Source organism: Phalacrocorax carbo, chromosome 6, assembly GCF_963921805.1.
Source record: "Phalacrocorax carbo chromosome 6, bPhaCar2.1, whole genome shotgun sequence".
Classification (NCBI taxonomy): Eukaryota; Metazoa; Chordata; class Aves; order Suliformes; family Phalacrocoracidae; genus Phalacrocorax; species Phalacrocorax carbo.
This window is the reverse complement of record NC_087518.1, coordinates 60591666-60612099: the sequence shown is the minus strand read 5'-3', so window position 1 is coordinate 60612099 and position 20434 is coordinate 60591666. Positions and strand designations below refer to the sequence as shown.

The 20434-nt window shown below is 43.3% G+C and overlaps 1 protein-coding gene across 1 annotated transcript in view; it reads left to right on the top strand.

Annotated features, from left to right (window-relative positions):
* The window catches only part of PLPPR5 (phospholipid phosphatase related 5), a 283981-nt gene that overhangs the window by 177035 nt on the left and 86512 nt on the right, over window positions 1-20434 (top strand). The window contains exon 13 of the mRNA XM_064455578.1: window positions 12698-12886. Within this exon, the coding sequence (XP_064311648.1) occupies window positions 12698-12886 (189 nt within the window). The remainder of the gene's footprint in view (window positions 1-12697; window positions 12887-20434) is intronic.

Genomic DNA, 20434 nt, shown 5'->3' with positions numbered 1-20434 from the left:
AATTGCTAATTTCTATAATTCACTTCAGTAAGGCTTTACAATAAAAAAAATATATGTGCCACAATACGTATCTGCTCTGTCATTGCTCGACAGGAACAGGCCGCTGTTAGAAACCGTCCCCAGGGGGGCTCTGGCTATCTGTGTAGTATTTTACTTTCAAGAACAGCAGCGCATTTTATTTGACAATGCCCGGAAAAATTAAACTTCCAACCGTATCTAACAGGATGATAAACATGCAGAGAGAAGAGGATTTCAACAGTAATCATTCACTGAGAGCAATGCAACTGAGAGAGAACTGAAGCTGATGAAAAGCACTAATTGTGCTAATGAAACTTTTTAATATCTTCGACTGACAAGGCAAGCATTGGAAAGCTGCTGCTTCTTTGAAATGGATAAAGCATAGTAATTCAATAAATGTTCTTTATTTGTAATGTAATCTTCCCAAGCCATTTCTGAGCTTAGCTCTCATAAACCAGTAACACCCTAGTAAGCAATTTCACTGTAGCAGATAATTCTTTAAGGTCTTGCGTAATAGAGAGCCAGATGCAAATAAAGGGCCTTCGTGTAAGGGTTGTGCCAGTCACCCCAGGCATTGCAGAAATGAGCCACCTCCCCCTCTTGGGTCACCTTCACCTGCTGCTGCTGAACGTGACTGTAGTAGCCAATAATGTGGAGCAGGTACCGTTTCTCCTGCTTTTCATAATGCCCGTTTTATGTACTTATAAGAAATAGATCAAAGCACAAGAAGGCAGGGAGAGAAGATGCCAAGGACAGCAGGATCCAAGGGAGCTCTAATCTGAGGGAAACTAATCCAGGAATGATTTTTTTTCTGGACTTGTCTTGAAGTCTGAAGAGGTTTCCAGAATTTTTGCTCTTCTCTCTGATGCAGTGACCTTTCCAGCCCTGAGAAATGCAGGGAGAAAAAAACTCCAGGCATCCGGTGAATGCATTGTGGTTTACCTCTCCAGCTGGCTATCCTAGAAGAAGGGAGGGCGTCATGAGTTCTGTACCTACTGGATATGAACAAGTTGAACTTTCCTTTTTCTGTGGGATATTTTTAGTATGCTTAGGGATGTGTTTAGACAGTGGAAGTCTTTTCTAAGAACTTGTACAGCATAACTATCCCAATTCGTTTATACGCTTTATTACTCTATTTCTTTAAAACACCCACACTGGTGATATTTTTCTTGAAAACTGAAATGAAAAGATTATGTAGAAGTATCTATTCATTACATAAAACTAGTAAGATACAGCTACTGGCGCAGGATTAAATTGCTGTGTATCAACAGCAATGAAAATTTCTCCTTCCAAGACATTTTTCTATCTTTGGGGAAGATTATATGACAAAAGCTGCTCTGCGTCCCCATTTTCATTACCCTTGTTTCTGGAGTTGCCAGTTGCAATGTTACTGTGAGACAGTTGAGATATTAAGTAGAGAGTGCATGATAAAAAACCTGTGTGGATGGTATGTATTTTTTAGAGTCATACGCAATATACCGTACCTGGTTTTCCTAAACTTATTGTTGACTTTGGCTGGGTAACACATGCAAGGTCAGCTGGGATAAATCTGATATTGTTCCCATTTCTGTGGTATGAGGTTATTTTTTTTTTGCTAACTGAAATTTTAAATGTTCATAATGGAATTAAACACTGGACATTCGGATGCCTAATAAGCTAAATAATTGCTTCAATCCAATTTGGATACTGTCCTAGTTACTGTAGAAGCAGCATTCGGCATGCTGGATATTGGCATTGCTCTATGAAGAGAAGGTTAATGCCATAAAAATTATGTGTCCTAAGATGGTTGTATCTTTTTAGCAACTGCCCACTCCATTTCCCAAAGGTTAATTTTTGTGCTGGCTTAGTGAGAATCTGATTCCACAGCCCTTATGTTCTGTACTCACATCTCCTACTGATTTTAATTTCTCTAAATTAACAGAATTCTTGGGAGGGGGGAAAGACCAAACACTAATAATATTTTAATGTCTCTCTATTTCTGAGGTAGTTGTACTTCGTATTTACAGCTTGACCACACAGCAGTCAGTTCAAGGTAAATGAGCCTTATGTGCTTCGAAGAATGAGTTTCTGGCGATGTGAAGAGTGTAGAAACCGCATGATGCTTTAAGGCCATAAGAATAAAGTCACTAGGCACTCACAAGAGAGAAAAGATACTCATCTTAGTTGTGGCAGATATCAATTAGCCCTCTCCCGAAATGAATCCTGAAGATATTTTATATTCCTTGGTTCTGTCCCAAAGATACGGTCCTCTTACCCCTCCACCACCTGGTGGGCCTACGAAGAGCCAGGCTGCCTACGCGTAATCAAGCTCTTCGTATTGTCCTGCTGTCACGCCAGCGTACTCGCTGCCTGCGGGAGCTGTTGGGCTGCTACCTTGTAATCCTTTTGCTCTGGCAGGAGCCTACAGAATCCCCTACTTGCTGCATTTTCCCACAAGAAACCTAATTTCAACTTCTGATGTTCTTGCCAACTTTGTAAATGTACCCTTGCGCAAATCTCTCTCCCCAATTTTCCTCCTTTAATCGCTTTTCCCACACGATCGCTTGCCACTTCTTTCTTTTGGTACCGTCGGTCGTCTGGAGTTAAGCCGGCTAGCTGGGTGGGGAAGGCATCGAACAAGTGAGGCTTTCCAAGAGCAGTGACCAAAGTAGAGAGTTGCGTATTAACCAAACAAGCACATATTTTGTAACATAATAATTTGACGGTGTCCCCTCTTCTATCAATGATATTCATATTCTAATCTAATAAAGTTCTTACCCTTTAGCCTAATGATTTGTTAAACACAGAATATTTTTAAATGGGAAATAATCTCAAGTAAGTTAATTTAACAAAGAGCTTGAAACCTTTTGGTTATTAATAATTTATGGTACCGACGATAGCAAGTTACCACAAAGGATCTTCAAAAGCTGGTTTATTTGTTATTTTATGATCACTCTGGCTCTTTACCTTTCCACTTGCTCCTTGCAGTTCAGGATTCACTTCTCAGAGCAGCAAAGGCTGTTGCTGTGTCTCTCAGAAGTGACTTTGCAACTATTTAGCTTATCTCCTCCTTGCTGCCTTCCTGAGTCTCCTGCTAATGCTTGACGGTATACTTTTTGCCTGGAAGGTAATTATGATGAGAAATGATGACCAAGTCAAAGGGGCAGGCACTTGGATTATTTTTTTAAGGACCAAACCTGTAACAGGTTTTATGTAGGACCTTATTGGAGCATATACATATATATATATATGTGTGTAAGTCAGTCCCTTTAGAAAGGGGACAATTAAGAGAAGTGTTTGTTGCTACCGGTGTAGGTAAACAGATGGGCAGTTTCACTTTGTACCAATTCACCAAATTAGAGGAAATATTATTTTATTGTTAGATATCAATTACAATAATTGCAGTGAATCCCTATTACAATGGATTGTAATCATCAAGACTAAAGACTGCAAATCTATGGGTCAGACTAAATCAGAAGTAATTCACAGAATCACAGAAAAAATTTAGGTTCGAGGGGACAGCTGGTGGTCCTGTAATCCCCCCGTGTGTTCAGAGCAGGGCTGGCTTCAATTTCAGGTCAGGTTCCCCAGAGCCGTGTCAGTGAAGTCTTGAATATCTCCAAGGATGGAGGTACCTTGATAGGAGGAAAGTATCTGAGTAGTGATGGATGGAAATGGATGCTTCCTATGATTGTTGTGTGGGAATCCAGTCATCCGGAGAAATGCACTTACTGACTCCAGTGTGAGCAGGCCTAATGCCTTAAAGGCTGATTGTTGGTCCTGCTCTGGGCTTAGCCTTGTAGCCAGGAGGAGTAGTGTAGAGGTGGTGTTCTGTGGAGGTTAGGGCTTCTCGAAGTGCAGAGGGGTCTGTCCTGCAGCGGGCATGAAAAACGTGGCTTTGTGAATAAAAACAGTGTAGGAAATCCCTGTAAGGCGAGTGCCCACTGGCCTGGTGACGGTGTCCTTCACGGCAGTATCACAGGGCTGCACGAAGGCTTCGTGTCTCTGAAGCTGACTACTTTTGGTCACTAGACTTTAAGTCTTTCTCTTTCTTGAGGTTTCTGTGTTCACTGCATGCTCATGTACAACCTACAAAAGAAAACGTGTTTTTCAGGACATGTGTGAAAACATGAACATAACATGAATGTCTTGGTGTTGACTGGAAGTGTGTGATACCCGTGTTTCTTGTAGCTCTGTGGATGGTGAATGCTGAGGGCTACACCAGGGTACAGAAGAGCTGGGTCTGCGTGATGAGTATTATGAACTGAACTTTAAATATTTTTAATATTTAAGATTTTCAAACTAATCTAAGAAAATCATCGGCTCTATTTCTAGCTTTCTTGAACAATTACCTGGTAGCAATGAATAGAGTCTCTAATTCTGTTCGGTAAATTCTGTGGGCTTTTTTTCCCCCCTTTTTCTCCATTGAGCTACTGGCTAAAAGTATCCTGAACTTGCTCTTTCTATGCTTTTCATCTTAATTTTATGAAGTAATGGATAATATTCAACTTGGGAATGGGATTTCAGGTGTAATGCTAATGAGAAATGTCAGGTATAATTTGTAAGAACATAGGTAGTGCTACCGCACAACCGTGTGTGAGCTTATCCAGCAGAAACTGTTACAGAGGATGTATTGGACTCCTGCCAGGATGAGTTGCATACATTAAACAATAACCTGAGCTGGAATTATGCAGTGATTAGGGTGCATAAATTATGATATTAGCCTATTTGTCTTTCTCTTTTGAGAGAAAGTTAGTAAGTAAATTTAATCGTATGTACAGAGTTGTGCTTGAAGGTATCTTTGGAGTCTTGTACACCTTACCTGTTCATGATACAATTGCTAAGGGCCAAGCTTGCTTATGGAAAGAGGTAACTCTGCAAGTTTTACTACGCAGCTGCCCCTGAACTGAAGAATCCTCAGTGTTGGAAGGAAGACCTCACAATTCCATGCACAGTCCCATGCCGAAGTGACAGGCTGAGTTCTTTTACATGCTTTTGGATGGTTTTACCTTTCCCACCCTCAGTATCTCAGAATATTTTATTCCCCAGGCACAGAATTAGGAAAAGATAATGATGGCAAGCACGCAGAGCTAAAAATTAGTCACGCTTCTGTTTAAGTGTGGAATTTAAAAACGAGAGGGTGGATTCATCCGTGTAGAGACCAGGCGATAATGCATCAACCCTACAAGCAGACGGGGTGTGGTTTTTCATGCAAGTTTTCCTGCAAATGAACACGGTCTCCTTCCGTTTATCTCCCTCTCTCTGTTGCTCGCAGACCTTTGAGCAGTGTGTTTACAGTCTGTGTGAAAGCACGGGGGACTCCAAGAGACCAGTTCCTATAGGCGGCTAAGCTGTGGTGAGAGCCTAAGGAACCACAGAAAGGTGGCTGGAAGGGCTGGCCGTCTCCTTCCTTCATACTTCTGCGTTTTCAGATTGATGAAAGTGTTATACTGGCAATGCAGAATCTTGAGGAGTGAGTAAACATTTACTTTAAGCGCGTCCCCTCCAATGCTGTACAGAATATTTAGCTGATAAACTGTATTCATTAGTCTCCCTATTTATAATAAAAAAGGTACAAAAGAGAAGGCAAGTTGCGACGCAGCAAACCGCCACGTTGAAACATAAAGGGAGTTTTAGGGTTGGTCTGTAAAACCTTCAGGCATTGTACAAATGTCTGAACTAATTTTGGATTACGTACAGAATCGGCTGTGCAGATACACAGAGCGTACTGCACAGGGCAGGTCTGTGTGATTATTTTTTTTTTCCACTTGACTACCGCTAGTGCTCTGCTTATGTCAGCTACTGCTCAGTAACCTGCTGCATCAATCTTCCAAGGTATTGCTGATTACCTTGGAAAGGGGTTTTCTTTCATCAGAAAAAAAATTTAAGAATGATGATATTCTTGGTGAATGAGATGAGGAATTTTATTTCAAAATCCTGACATTACCCATATGATTTTTACTGAACCAATTCTGCCAAAGATTGCCAAGTTTACAGTGGGTTTGGATGACATTGCAGTTCTGGGAAATGTGTCTACTGATGAAGATAACTTAGAATCACAGAATCATTAAGGTTGGGAAAGACCTCCAGGATCATCAAGTCCAACCCCCAACCCAACACCCCCAGGCCTCCTAAACCATGCCCTGAAGTGCCTCGTCTACAAGGTTTTTGAACACCCCCAGGGACGGTGACTCCCCCACCTCTCTGGGCAGCCTGTTCCAATGCCTGACCGCTCTTGCAGCAAAGAAATTTTCCCTAATATCCAATCTAAACCTCACCTGACGCAGCTTGAAGCCATTTCCTCTCATCCTATCCCTGGTAACTTGGGAGAAGAGACCAACACCCACCTCACTACAAGCTCCTTTCATGTAGTAGTAGAGGGCGATAAGATCTCCCCTCAGCCTCCTCCAGGCTAACCCCCCCCAGCTCCCTCAGCCTCTCCTCATAAGACTTGCTCTCCAGACCCTTCACCAGCTTTGTTGCCCTTCTGCGGTAATAATTTTCTAAGTGGTAGGCTTTTTCCTAAGTTTATCTTCAGTAAGATTAAACACTCACTAGTTGAGCTTTTTAATATCAGTGTTTCATTTCACATTGACAAAACTGTGTTCTGTATTTTTTTTATTTTGACAGTGTAGTGGTAGATATGTCAATATCTACCACTTCAGTTCTCAGGATGTACATGTCTTAGGTACCCGGTGTCCCTCTGGCATCCCAAAGTTCTGTTCCAACCTATGGAGAACTTGCATGCAATAGTACTTCTTAATTTGAAGACAGCAAGCAGTTTTAAGAAGATTGACTATCTTATTGGTATAAACACTGACTAGGCAACTAAAGTGCTGTGACTGCTACTCACTCTATCAAACTCAATCATTTCATTGTTGCCTTGTCCTCCTCCTCACTTGTTTCATCTCCGTCTGCTCACCCTCTCATATACTCGCACTGCATTGTAGGAGGTGCCCAAGCTTGCTGGGGCAAAACATTGTCTTCTAGGGAAATAGTATCGTAGAATCATAGAACGGTGTGGGTTGGGAGGGACCTTTAGAGCCCATCCAGCCCAACCCCCTGCAGTGAGCAGGGACATCTTCAACCAGAGCAGGTCACTCAGAGCCCCGTTCAGCCTGGCCTTGGATGTTTCCAGGGATGGGGCATCGACCACCTCTCGGGGCAACCTGGGCCGGGGTTTCACCGCCCTCATTGTAAATAATTTTCTCCTTATATCCAGTCTAAATCTCCCCTCCCTTAGTTTAAAACCACCACCCCTTGTCCTGTCACAGCAGGCCTTGCTAAAGAGGTTGCCCCCACCCTTCCTATGGTTGCCCTTTAAGCACTGAAAGGCTGCAATAAGGTCTCCCCGCAGCCTTCTCGTCTCCAGAATAGGGGTCTAGCTCTACATAATATTGCAATACAAATGCAATATTAATGCTTATGCTGCTACGAATTTGACTTTTTTCTCTCTGTGTGACTCTTGAAAAGTATAATTCCTATTTTGGAGCTAGTTCAGCTATGTGCAAGTGAAAGTTAAGAGTAAAATGGATCACACCTCACTAGAGCCCTTTAAAAGAAGGGTGCTAGTTTAAGCCAGTCATCAAAGCTTGTTCCATTATTGTTGCAAGTGGTATCATCAGAGACTGGTATTTCTTAGGATGGAATGAATGACATTTTCAGAGGATGATTCATCCTGCCCTAATGTAGTAGAGCTTAGTCACCTACTGGAGTTGTCTCTCTCTGTGAACTACATACGAAGACCATATGAAAAGCTGAGATTTGGTGTCTAATTTGTTTGAATCATACCACAGGTGTTCTGGGCAAGCCCCCATTTCTGATCCTGTGCTGTGCTCCAACTGCTAGAAAATTCATTTTCTTTTCCATTATGACAGTCCTACAAGCGTAAATTTTAGCAGTAAATGCCCCAGGCTTTAGGACTTAAATGACTGCATATCATTAAACAATTTAATTAGACAATTAATATGTCCTTTTAGTTATCTCTTAACAATATCTGTTATTAAATACAGAGGAAGAGACCACTGTGTATCGACAGAGTAAAGCTTGCATCAAATAAGTATTACACAACGTTCTTCTGAAATTTGTATGCAAGTAAATCTCTCTCTCTGTTTGCCAAATTAGGGAGCTTCTCCTAATTTTCTTCCTGAATAAAGCCAGGAGGTCTCTAAAGACTTTAGTTCATTCTGTCTCTTCCCGGGTGCTGTGCCATCAACACAGACACAATATGCCCTTCAGAAAGGGCTGGTTTAGTGTGGTAGTGTGAAGTCGTTACAGGGCAACTGCCATGGGGTTGCCAGCTGCTGTCACTCTGATAAAGCATGAAAGAGGTAAACAGAAAGGTAAAATCAGTGGGATCATTTGGTATCAATTCTTTTTTCTCTTCCCATTGAGAAGGCTTTGTTGGGTTGGCTTTGTTTCATTACTGCCTTTTGCCACAGCGATGTTTTATAACCAGACAATACTGTAAGAAGTGGTGATGTAAGCACACGAAAGGTTAGTGAATTTGGTTTGGCATTAGAAATATCTCTCTGTAATGAAGGTCATGATTTCAAAGTATTGCGAAACAGTGCAGCTACAATTTCTCTTTGTCTGCCCTGCTCTACGTTGTGTCTCTTGAGCTGATATTTCACTTAAAATTAGGCAGCAAATGGAAAGAACAAGATAAATCGATGAGGACTGTCAGGGGAGCTGCTGCTCTGAGACCAGTGGCATTATTCCCAAGAAAGTTAGTTTCAAAACCAGTCCGTCATCTGAGTTTCAACTGACAATTTTACCAATAGCCTTCTGAAACAAAAATTGTTGGTTCTGGGCTTTTCTCTGCCATTCTACTGTCATTGCATATCACCGATATAAATCAGCAGGGAATACTGTGATTGCAGAACCTATTTAGCTGGCTGCATTAGTCACTGGGGTTTGTGTTCTTGTGTTTCTGTTTGTTTGATTTAATACATGTTTGCGTATTCAACCGTGCGGCCAATAAGCATCATGTTCATTCTAATCAAAAGTATAGCTCTGGTTTTACTTCATCAGCTAACTGCATGTCCACGAAGGTGTGCAGGCCATGCTTCTAAAATCCGTCTGCCACAATGGGAATTTGTTTAGGAGTATTAAAATAAAGCAATATTTGGCATTATTGTCTTTTTGCTTTTGTAATATTCTCAGCATCTTCCAGAGCTTGGACCTGCCTTACCTATGCATTCCTCATTTTTTTACCCCATAGTAGTCTGCATAGCGCGACGGTCAACTTCTAGGAAGACAACAGTAGCAAGCGTCAAGTGCGTGTGTGTTTTTCAGCTGGTGCAAGTCAGACAGAAGCTAATCCAGATTTTAACTTTTCAGCTGCAAGAAACCGAGCCTTTCAGGCTTGTTCTAAGGAAAAAAAAATCTTCAAAATGGGAGAAGAGGAAGAAGGGGCTGAGAAAGGATGAGAGTGCCAGAGCCGGCCTTACCTGTATAAAAGTAAATACACAGTTCATGATTATTTTTAGAAACAGTCATAATCTTACAGAGCTTTCAAAGGAAGAAAATGATGGAAATTTTTATATAACTCTGCTTTAATTTTTTTTGGCATCTGGTCACCTACTCTGTAGTTGAGCCCCTTGCTATTCAGTAAGGTGACCCGACTACTTTTCTCACCTAATGATCTTCACTCTAAAAACCAGAGGCTGGAGAAAGGGAATAATTAATTCCCTTAATTCCTCAGCAAAGCATCAAGTTGACAATCAAGCAATTTGCCTATGTAGCCCCATTCTTTTGAACGAAAAACAGAGCCTGGCATTTTCATGTTTTAGTTTTTTTCCTTGGTGACCTGACTTGACTCGGATCATTCTGAGCTGACTCTGAGCTGACTACCAATGAAGCTCCCCTTAAAACTCCTTTTTGACTTAAATCCTTTATTCTCTGCTTTGTAACTCTATTAAATGGCCAGTCCACCTGTAGTATTTGAAGCATGGGCGGTAGATTGAGCCAAATAACGCGAGTACTGTAACTGATAGATTTATTCCTGCCTGTTGCACACCATGTTTTGAAATGATTGGAAGCTACATGTTAGAGCTTAAGTAGTGTCACTGTTGTAGAGTAAGAGAAAAGCATAAAAACAAACACTCATCATTTAGTGCCCCTTAACAATTCCTTTAATAGTCTTATGCTTCATTTAATGGCACTAAACTTGTTTCAAGTTGTAAAATTGCTAGCATTTGGGTATCAGCAGAAAAGACCGAGCACTCGGGATACAGATGTATTTCGGTACCAGCAGAAATGTTATTAATTTGTTTAGCCTTAATGAGAGAAGGCCAAGGGCGTTGCTTACTGTTGCTTACATGTACCTCGTGGTGGCTGTAGGGAAGGGAGGCTCAGATTCTTCCCTCCAGGCTCCCAGTGACAGGAGGAGAGGCAGCAAGCCCAGGGTGGAACACAGAGAGTTCCAGCTTGGTGTAAGGAAAAAATGTTTTACATGCGGTTGTGGTTGGATGCTGGCACAGGTTGTCTAGAGCGGCTGTGGAATCTCCATCCGTTGAGAGACTTGAGAGTTGACGGAGCCACCTGATGGAATGGGACCAGTGTTGAGCACGTGGTTGGCCTGAGTGGCCTATGGAGATCCTTTCCAAAATCTACGATCTAAAATCCTTCAGAGATTTCGAGAGTAGCCTCAAAAAAGTTTTGTAAAAACAAGACTTCTTATGTCCTCTAATATGCGATAGCTCCATCAGTATATCTGTAAATAGAAGTTGGCCTGTAACAGCAAGATGCAGGAGTATTTTATTAGCCGGTTACTGGGAAATGGCTGATTTCCCCCAATACCAAATTTTGAAAGGAATATGTCACCAGTGTTTCTCTGGGGCATCCACTCAAACTGAAAAGCTGTTTCTAGTGCTCGTTGCAGTCCTGCTGTTGACTTCGGCCGTTGGATCCGGCCTTACGTCCTAACAGTGCGGGGTTTTGTATGCAATCTCCAGGGTGAAATTAAGATTATTATCTGTACGGTAATGGATATTGGACTGTGCTAAAGAAATGGGCAAGACAAACTCTGCGCTTGGCAGAATTCACCACAAGATGTCTCTTGTCTCACTAGGTGTTTTTCACGAAGGTAGGGAGCCATCCAGCCAAGCCTGGGAGTGTGACGGGAGTGACACCGCGTAGGTTCTTCTGGGGATCACGTTAAGACCACGTAACTCTTGGCCCCTCTAGTTCCCGGCAGGAAAAGCTAGCTCGCCAATTATCAAATCCAGCTTTCTTCTCTTCAGTGGTCATTGGGCATATGTTTGCTAGCAAAACAAAAACCGTTGTAAAATCTCAGTGTTTGATTTTAAGTGTGTTACGTGATGTTTTTGTAAATAAACTGACCCTCTAAGACGAGAGCCGGACCCCCTGAGGCTACTGAGGGCAACAAAAGCTTGTGAAAAAGAGGGTGAGACGTAAGTAGGGACTAACCTGGGCTCGGTGTCATGATGCATCACCATTCTTGCCAGAAATGACAATGCTGGTCTTTCCCAAGGTGGACGGGCCACCTATATTTAACCCCGGAAAGGAACATGTATATAGTTATATGTTCAATTAATAGCGTGGGTGTGGAATCCAGGCACAAAGAGTGTGTTCTTCAAGGGCTGATGAAAAATAAATGCGCGGGCACTAACAGCACTGAATATGAGCAAAATTCTCCAGAAAGGGGAGGGAAACAAACAGTTGAAGTCGACGTACAACACCAGGAGAATGATCCCACATTAAAAACAGGGCGCTCGAATCTGTTGTTTCTCACAGCCTTTACTCGTTTGTTATTTCTAACAGCCTTTACTAAGCAGGCCAAGTGGAATCTTTAAGGCTAAGGTGTCCCTTTAAAGACTCATTCCCAGCCATACAACATTTTGGGGCAGGGAAGTCACCTTTAAGTAACTTTTTATCTCTTTACCTGTTGGTTTTGGGAATCCGGACTAGAGCCCGCGCCCAGACAAACCTCTACAAGCCCGGGCACGGCCGGCTGTGCTGCGGAGCAGGTGTACGCGCTACACCTGTTTTAAGTGGAACTCTCTTGTGTTCACACACGCATGATTTCTCCAGGCCCTGGAGCAGACTCGGGGTGTTACCTGGGCGAGGATAGCTCCGCGTCCAGCTCCCCATGTTCTTTAGAGCTGTTAATAGCTTTAAATGTTAATTGCTTTAGTAGCTCCCCATGCACGAAAGAGTATTTCCACCGGAGGCCTTTAACCACCCGGCAAACAGGCGCCTTTGGGGGCCCGGGCACGGCCGAGCTCCGGCTGCTGGCGGGGCCGAGCGCCCGGCGGCTCCGGGACGGGGCGGGGGGGGGCTGCGGGAGCGTCCCCGCGTGTGCGCGGCCGGCGGCCGGGGCCGGGCGGTGCGGTGTGAGCGAGGGACCCCCGGCGGGGCGGGGCGGGCGCCGGAGGGGCGGGGCGGGGCGGGGCAGAGCCGCCCCCTCCCGCCGCCGCGCTCCGCCCACTGGCCGAGCCGGTCCCCGCGCCGGAGCCGGTGCCGGAGCGGCGGGCCGGGCCCCCGCCTGCCCAGCCCAGCCCAGCCCAGCCCAGCCTAGCCCAGCCCAGCCCGGCCCAGCCTAGCCCAGCCGCCTCCGCCCGCGGTGGATGCCGCCGGGGAGCGGGGCGGGGGGGGGCCGCCGCCACCACCACCACCACCGGAGCCCCCGTCCATGCGAGTGCCCTCTCCGCTCACCAGCATGCTTTACTTCCAGATGGTGATCATGGCAGGGACCGTGATGCTGGCTTATTATTTCGAATACACGGACACCTTCGCGGTCAACGTGCAAGGCTTCTTCTGCTACGAGGGCGCGTACCGAAAGCCGTACCCGGGCCCCGAGGAGCGCAGCGCCGTGCCCCCGCTGCTGCTCTACTCGCTGACCGCCGGCGTGCCCGTCCTGGTGGTAAGCCCCGCGCCTCCCGAGGTTATTTTTAGCCCCGATTTATGTAACCCGTATTGCCATCCCCGTTCGACTCCTTTCGGTAAAAATCCTCTTTTCTTCATTTCGTGGTCGATGCGTCGGGCCCGCGTGGCGGTGGCGGTGGGCGGGCTGCCCGAGCGAAGCCCGCTTGGGAGCAGCGGCTGCCCGCTCGATTCGCTCATGGCGAGTTACAAAACCCCGCCGTCAGTTTATTTTTCGGAAAGTAAACCACAGTTCTGCTTGGCTTCGTTGTCTCCCTATGGCACAGCCCCTGACGCGTGTGCGAGCTCGGCCGCCGTGTCTCGAATTGAATATGATCTTCTGTCAATCAGGTTAAATCAGTGTGTCAAACGTGAGATTCATTTCCTTGGTTTTCTTTGGGGTTTTTTTTTGTTTGGTTGGTTGGGTTTTTTTGGGGGGGTAGGAACAGCTAAAAGGGAAAAGCAGGGAGATGTCTTCCCTTCAAGTTGTTGAATGTGCTATTTGTGTTGTCGGATAACAGGGGTATTAACATCATTTAATAATCCCTGACCATACTGGGGAGCAAAGACTGAGAGGGAATGAAACGGGAGTATTGAACTAGCAGGGGTGGATTATATATAGACTCATGGGTGCATGCACAGTTACACAAAAACTCCTTGTAAAGACTTTATTTTAATCAGCTGTAAGCATTAGAATAAAAAATATTACAATAAGAGGCCTCTTAAGACATTAATTATTAGTTTCACAGATGAATTCCTTTTCAGGAGAATATAAAAATTATGAGAAGAGAAAGCTTCCTCAAGGTGATACTGTGGTAATCCCAGACGATTCCCTTCTGCACTGTAGCACCCTGAGGTCTCAGCTGGTATCCAACATAAATCCTCAGGGTCAGGCTCAGCCTTAGCCTATGAGACTTTGTTCTTTTGTTTCTAGGGATTGAACTACATCACTTGGCAAAACATGTTATGTGGCCTCTTGGTTTTGTTTTCCTTTTTATTTCAACATCAATTCGTTGACCCTTTTATTTGCTTGTTTGCTCCTTTGAACCCCCAAATGCCGTTGAGATTTTAAAGGGGTTTTTTTGGTGGTGATGCTTTTCTGTTGTTTGCATGTTATGATTGTTTTGCTTCTAATTCAATTTCTTTTGTTTGACTCAGGAAGTTATAAAGATTATATCAGATATTCATGATGAGCATCTCTTTTTTTTTTTTTTTTTTTCCTCCTAATATGTGTCAGCAAAATGGATTGGTAGTTTCCATTCATTTCCAGGGTGCTAGATGATTACGTCAGAGAAATCACCATGACATTTTGGGTTGGCAGCCTTGTAATTAGCCTTGCTAAAAAGCTAGTAATAGAATTTAATGATATTTAGCTCGGCTTCCTCTCCCAGTCACCTGTCTCTTGGGCAGATGACATGCATTGGGAGATCAGGGCATGGAAAACCATGTTCCAGGTGCCTGTGGTGTGCCTTTTATTTTTAATAATAATTTTTATTTTCTTTTGTTAAATGGAGAATACAGCCCCATGGAATCTCGTGACTTCACCAGCATTAAGTCTAATCATTAGCATCATTGAATAAAGGCGATGTTTTTCAGGCAGAACTCTGTTCCAGTTCTCCTTGGGCAGTCCTCCTGGGCTTAGCATTTACACGGGATAGCTCTTGCCCAGTCGTGCAGGGTATGGACGTTGCCTTTGCTCGGTCTTTCCGCTGAAAGAAGTGGTGAAGATGGTATTTCTTCACCAAAAAAGCAACTTGTATGCTTTTAGCAATGGTAGAACTTCCTTCCCAAGATTTCAGAGATGAATTAGATTCTGCTCTATTTCATTTGTTTCTCATCTATGACAGTTTGAACAAAGATGCTCTGTGCAATTTTTGGTTTTTTCTATAAATGAAATATAAAAATGAATGCTGTAACAAAGCCATATTTCTGCCTGTAAAGATACAAATGTAGACCGATGAAGGAAGTGGATCTCTATGAATGAAACAGTACTATTTTTTTTTTGTTTTTAAATCACTATTGTCATGGAATATAGTGTATTAAATACTGTGACTTCTGGGAGTTAAAAAAAAAATTCCTCTTTTTTTTTCCCTCCCCTTTTTCTTTCTGTTAGTTTGCTGTGTGGGGTTAATGCTGTTTCTGGAGTTTTGAGATAGAGCAACAAAGAGTCTTTACCTTGGTGTTCAGGGTAACTGGGGGTTTTTTGAGGGATGGGGCTTGTTGAACTGGAGTGCTTCAAGGTAACCCAGGTTCTCTTAATGTGACTCAATCAATGGCTCTGTTGCATAGAGTTTTAATGAAGTTGCTTTAAAATCAGAGAATAAATGAGTTATTCTAGTGAATTTATTTTTTCCAAGTGCCTGCTATTAATAAACTGAAAAAGTAAAGTACCAGCAGCTGGATCTGTCTTGAGCACCTCATCAGCAATGGGTCTGTTGCTGCTGTGAGGCTGCCACATCCAAACCTCCTGTGTCACATCAGGGCTGCAGCAGCGCACCTGAGGGTCAGGCTGTGTGATAGAGCCAAGTCTCTGGTCACAAGGCAGCAACATGCATGTGCTGAGATGTAAATAATGAGCTGGGTCAGTTCACAGAGATGTACCTGTGAGCTCTGAGTGAATCCTGGAAACTTTCAGGTTAGTCTTTAAAATGCTTCTCCCTGCTAGTACATTCCTGTAGCCCCAGTGCAGTATTGCTGCCACGCTTCCATGCCTGAAGCCATCTGCTTCCCTGTCCCGCCTGCCCCCATGCAGTCCAAGGACAGACGCAGCTGGCTGTCGGGTCACAGGTCCTCAGGAGCCTGACCTGGGAAGTGGAGTCCCGGGGCAGAAGCCGGGACCGCTTGCTCCGCTGGAATGCTTGACTTGCAGGGGCTCTGGAATGGGAAAGGGAAGCTGTGGCTGAAGGAAGGGGGTTTTGTACTCTGCGCTGGGCACTTACCGGTTTGCATATCTACAGTCTTAGTCAAGTATTTACAAAGTATTAACCAAGTATTTGGTCCGCCCTGAAGTGGTCAGGCAGTTGGACCTGTAGGTCCGACTGTAGGTTATTGTAGGTCCCTTCCAGCTGAACTATTCCACAGTAACTCCTAGGTCGTGTAGGAGCTTGGACGTCAAACTCTCGTGCTGTTCACTTCAACAGTAATCAATTTATTGTCCGCTAACAGGCCTATCTGCTTGAAGTCCCTGCAACTTCAGAGTTGCCCAGAGAAGCTGTGGGTGCCCCATCCCTGGGAGTGTCCAAGGCCAGCTTGGATGGGGATTTGAGCAACCTTGTCTAGTGGAAGGTGCCCCTGCCCAGGGCAGGGGGTTGGAACTAGATGAGACTAGGGACTCTAATATTCCTTCCAACCCAAACCATCCTGCAATTCGTAAGTATGACAGCAATTGTAGGAAACCTGTAGAGGAATCCAGCAGCTGTTCTGTAGGATGAGAAGAGCTTCTTCCTTTCCCTTTTTCCAGTTGGTTTCCCAGCTTTTACACAGCCTCCGTGAAATGCAGCAGGATGTGTTACAACTAATTTTTCTGTGTTCTGTGGATTATCTCTAAAGCGTATATGCACTGTCCCTTATCTCTTAAATCTGTAGCTCATCAGTTCTTCCACTGGAGAATTTTGAGGGCCCAAATGTTCGGGTTTGTTTTGTTTTCTTTAAAAAAAAATTGCTGAAAGCAACTGCTGCTTAACATATAACAAAATATATGGTCCATTCCAATATTAGCTGATTATCTGTGGAAGGTCTCCTAAGTCATACCTTTAGCTGCAGGTAGGGTAGTGCGTTGAGTGAGTAGATATGTTTGCATAAGGAGCATTAGGCAGACTAACAGTAAAAGTTCTACAAAATGTAGGTGAGGTTGAAATTGCAATCAGAAGCATGTAAAAGCCTGAAGTGTGAGACTCTGTGATGAGTCTCTGCAGAGAGACCCCTGCAGAGGCAGTGCCCCTGTGGGCTCCCTTCCTCCCATTTGTCTTTGTGACTCAGGGTTGAAAGAGCACCACTGGCCCTGCGGTCCCGTCCTTTTACTGTCTGTAGTGCTAATATCCAGAAATCGCTGGTATCCTGAGGAGTTCTCTATATGCTTTTTCCTTTTTTTTTTCCTTTAAGTCAAATGTGAAGGTGATAAGAAATACGCTCTTGATTTGAGTCTATTCAAATATGTAATAAGCATAAAAGTGCTAGTTGAGAGCTCAGTGCTATTTAAGCTATTTCCCAAAGTGCCAGTGGGCTGGTTGCTTTTTTAGACTTGTTATGACAGATGTAGCTTGGGAAATACACGTCAGTCGGATCCTTTAGCTTCCAGTAGAAATGATTTGTAGAACTGTGAGGCTAGTTCCTCATGTTTTCAGAATCTATAGAGTAACCAATTCTGCATGATTTCTTTCCAGTAGATCTTAATAAATTTGACCTCTCTAAAATACTATTAACTCAAGGATTCTTTTGATGAGTCCACACGCTAATATGGATTACTTAATGTCAAAACTGTTTAAGCAATAATTGGTGTAAAACTCAATGTACTGGACCTAAAATGTATGCTGACTGTTGTATAAAAGCCAGGAGGAGATAATGACACACTTTAAGATGTGTAAACAGTTTTATTATGCGAACATTGTTTGTTTTTTACTTCCAAGTAACAAGCGGATGATTACAGTACTTATTCATGAAATAGACACTGTTCTATTTGCCTAGATGAATTCCTAGCATATTCATATTTCCTCTGTAAACCAATTAAAGACTAATTTGTTTTAGGATAATCCTCTTAATGTCATCGTTGAAAAAAAAAAAGTCTGCCATTCAGACACAAAATATTGTATTCTAGTTTTTAAGTAGTCTGGGTGTATCTTTAAATTTTCACATCCCAAACAAGGAGTGGATGTCAAAAATCAGGTATTTTGCTTTCAGCTTAGCTTTAGTCAGTAACTTTCTCCTCCCTGATTATTTGAGGAAGGAATTTTGAAACCTGGCAAAAAAGACTGAGAAGTGAGAGATGCAACGTCATTGTTCATGTAGCGAATTTACCGAACCCTGATGCTTTAAGAAAAACCAAGATTATTCTGGGAGTAAGGAGAAAGAGAAGCTACCTTATGAAATCTGTGCTGATCTTTCAAAAGTCTATCTTCTTCAGGGTCTTTGCTGATCTCTTAATAGTTGCAGGTCTGAGGAGCTCAAGAGAAGTTGAAGGATATGCAGAGACCTGAAGGAGATGCACCGCTGGTTTCCAGCACATAGACCTAGCTGGTGTGATCGGGCATGCTCTTATCTCGCTCTTCCGTTTTGAACCTGATAGTCCCTGTTTTCCTTCTGGAACTAGTCATTCGTGTGCTGTGGCATCAGGGACTGATGGGATTTTACCAGATTGAGTTCTCAAAATGCTCCTGTCAGAGTAGCTTTTAGTTAACCTGCAGCTCACTGCAACTATTCTACTCTGATGTAACTCAGTGCTGTACACGAAAAAGGTGCTGGACTGTGATCCATTTCTATGACATCAAAATATTCTGTTATCTGTTTGGTATCACTTAAGGAAATACACAATTTAGAGTTAAAGTTCTGAAAAGGAAATATTTCTGGAACTGTTCTCTGAATTTGCTGTGCTAGTAGTCTGTAAACTTGCCGCATACTTAAGAACCCAGATGCTTTTCATTCCTGACCTTAGCCAGAAAAAAAACACTACCTTCACAAACACTTCTTCCATGTACTTTAGGCTGATTAATTTTCTACTTCATGGCTGGTACCAAGTCGCTTTAGCTTCTATTGGAAAAAAGTAAAGCACAGAATCACAGATTCTTCCTGCTCCGCTACTCGAAGTAGAAGCGACCTGTGAGCATCTTGAAGGAGACTAAGATGTTTTGTCACTTCTGCCAGGAAGAGATCAAGGAAGGCTGATAAATAATGCAAGGATGCCCAGTTGCCAGCAACTCTGTGTTAACAGGGCAAAAAGAATAAGTAGTGAGGTAGTCAAGCGTTCGTTTTTATGTACATCTTCTAGAGCAAGTTAGAGGAATCACCCAGCAGTGTTCGGTGCTCTTTTTCAGGAGCAATAAACTGCTTTGCGAAGTAGGTAGCTGCGATATTTGGACATCTCCCGCTGCTGTTTTTGAAATGACAATGGTAACGCAACAGAAGATTAGATTTGTACATCCAGACTCGTATGAATTGGGTAAACCAAACTTAGCCTGTGAAATCAAATGGAAATGGTTTTACTTGTATGAGGAACTCTCTCTAGCTTCTTGATATATGACCTATTTCAATAATCCTGGAATATCTTTGATTAGCTAACGCTTATTTATGTGTCCTTTTCTTCTTGGCACATCTGACAGCCGTTAAGACTTCATGTGAAGAAGGAATTGCCAGAATACTTTATTTACTCTGTGATCGTGTTATTGAAGGGCCCGTTTGGTCTCCATAGTTCTGTTTCAACCTGTGTGCGCAGCTGCAACTTCTTTTCCTTGGCAGTTTTCTTCTTCCATTCTCACATTTGGGAGGGGAAAAAAATAAAGACATGTAAAACTTCCTGCCTTTTTATTATTTTTTTTTTTTAATGTGCAAGCGCTGGGAACTTCAGAAAGCCACTTTTTTGGAAGGGGGAGTGCCAGCAGGAGATGTTAAAGCTAAGGGACAGCTTATGTCATGTTCCTCCTTTGTGAAGGGATAATTGCGTTGCAACTTTACTTAAGAATAAAAAATAAATCACACTGTTAAGGTCTGCAGTAACTTTGTGTACCAGATGCCAGTATTGGCCTGTTGGGACACATAGCAAGATAAATACATGGTTTGATAGTCTGATGCTGTTTTTATCCCAGCATAAAACAGCTAATCCAACCGAGCTGTAACCAGGAGAAATAGTAGAAGATTCGGAACTGTTGTGGGTTTTCTTGGGAATTCTTCTTAATCTGTCTGTCTTCCTCTTGTGCCATGATGGTTTACTCGAACAGTGCCTGCAGAAGTTATAATTCCAACTGAATGTATAATTTCTGCTGGGCTTGCTGTGCCTGCTATTTACAAACACTAACAATACCGAGGCCATATGCTTCATCCCTTGATGGGCTCTCTGGAAGTGAAGTGGCAAGCAGATGTGAACAAGGCAGACAGGGTTCTGTTTGCAACAGCTGAACGCCTGCTTGTCCTGTAAACGATGCACTTAGGTTTAACTGAGAAATTGTTAATCCAACTAATCCCGCGCGGTTAGGGAATTTGTGTGCATTGTTTGTAATCTAAAATAGTAGGCTTGAAGTAGTAATCAGTTTCTCAACCAAACAATTCTCGCTCATTGTGCATCATGCAGGATTGAGGAGATGGGTGTCCATATGATACACAATAAAGCACAGCCAAAGTAGAATTGTAAGTAGCTTTAGTTGTGTTTTCAGCCTTAAAAGCAGTGTGATGTTTAAAAAGCTTTACAATGCTCTTACAGCGTCTCTCATACGTTGGAGTGAGTGATGATCCAGCTTTCATCATAAATGGTTCTTATTTAGCTGAGGTGTGGTACCTCACAGACTGTAAATCAAAAGCCTAGCTGAGGTGGGTATACCCCATCTCCAGCACTCGGAAGGCATGT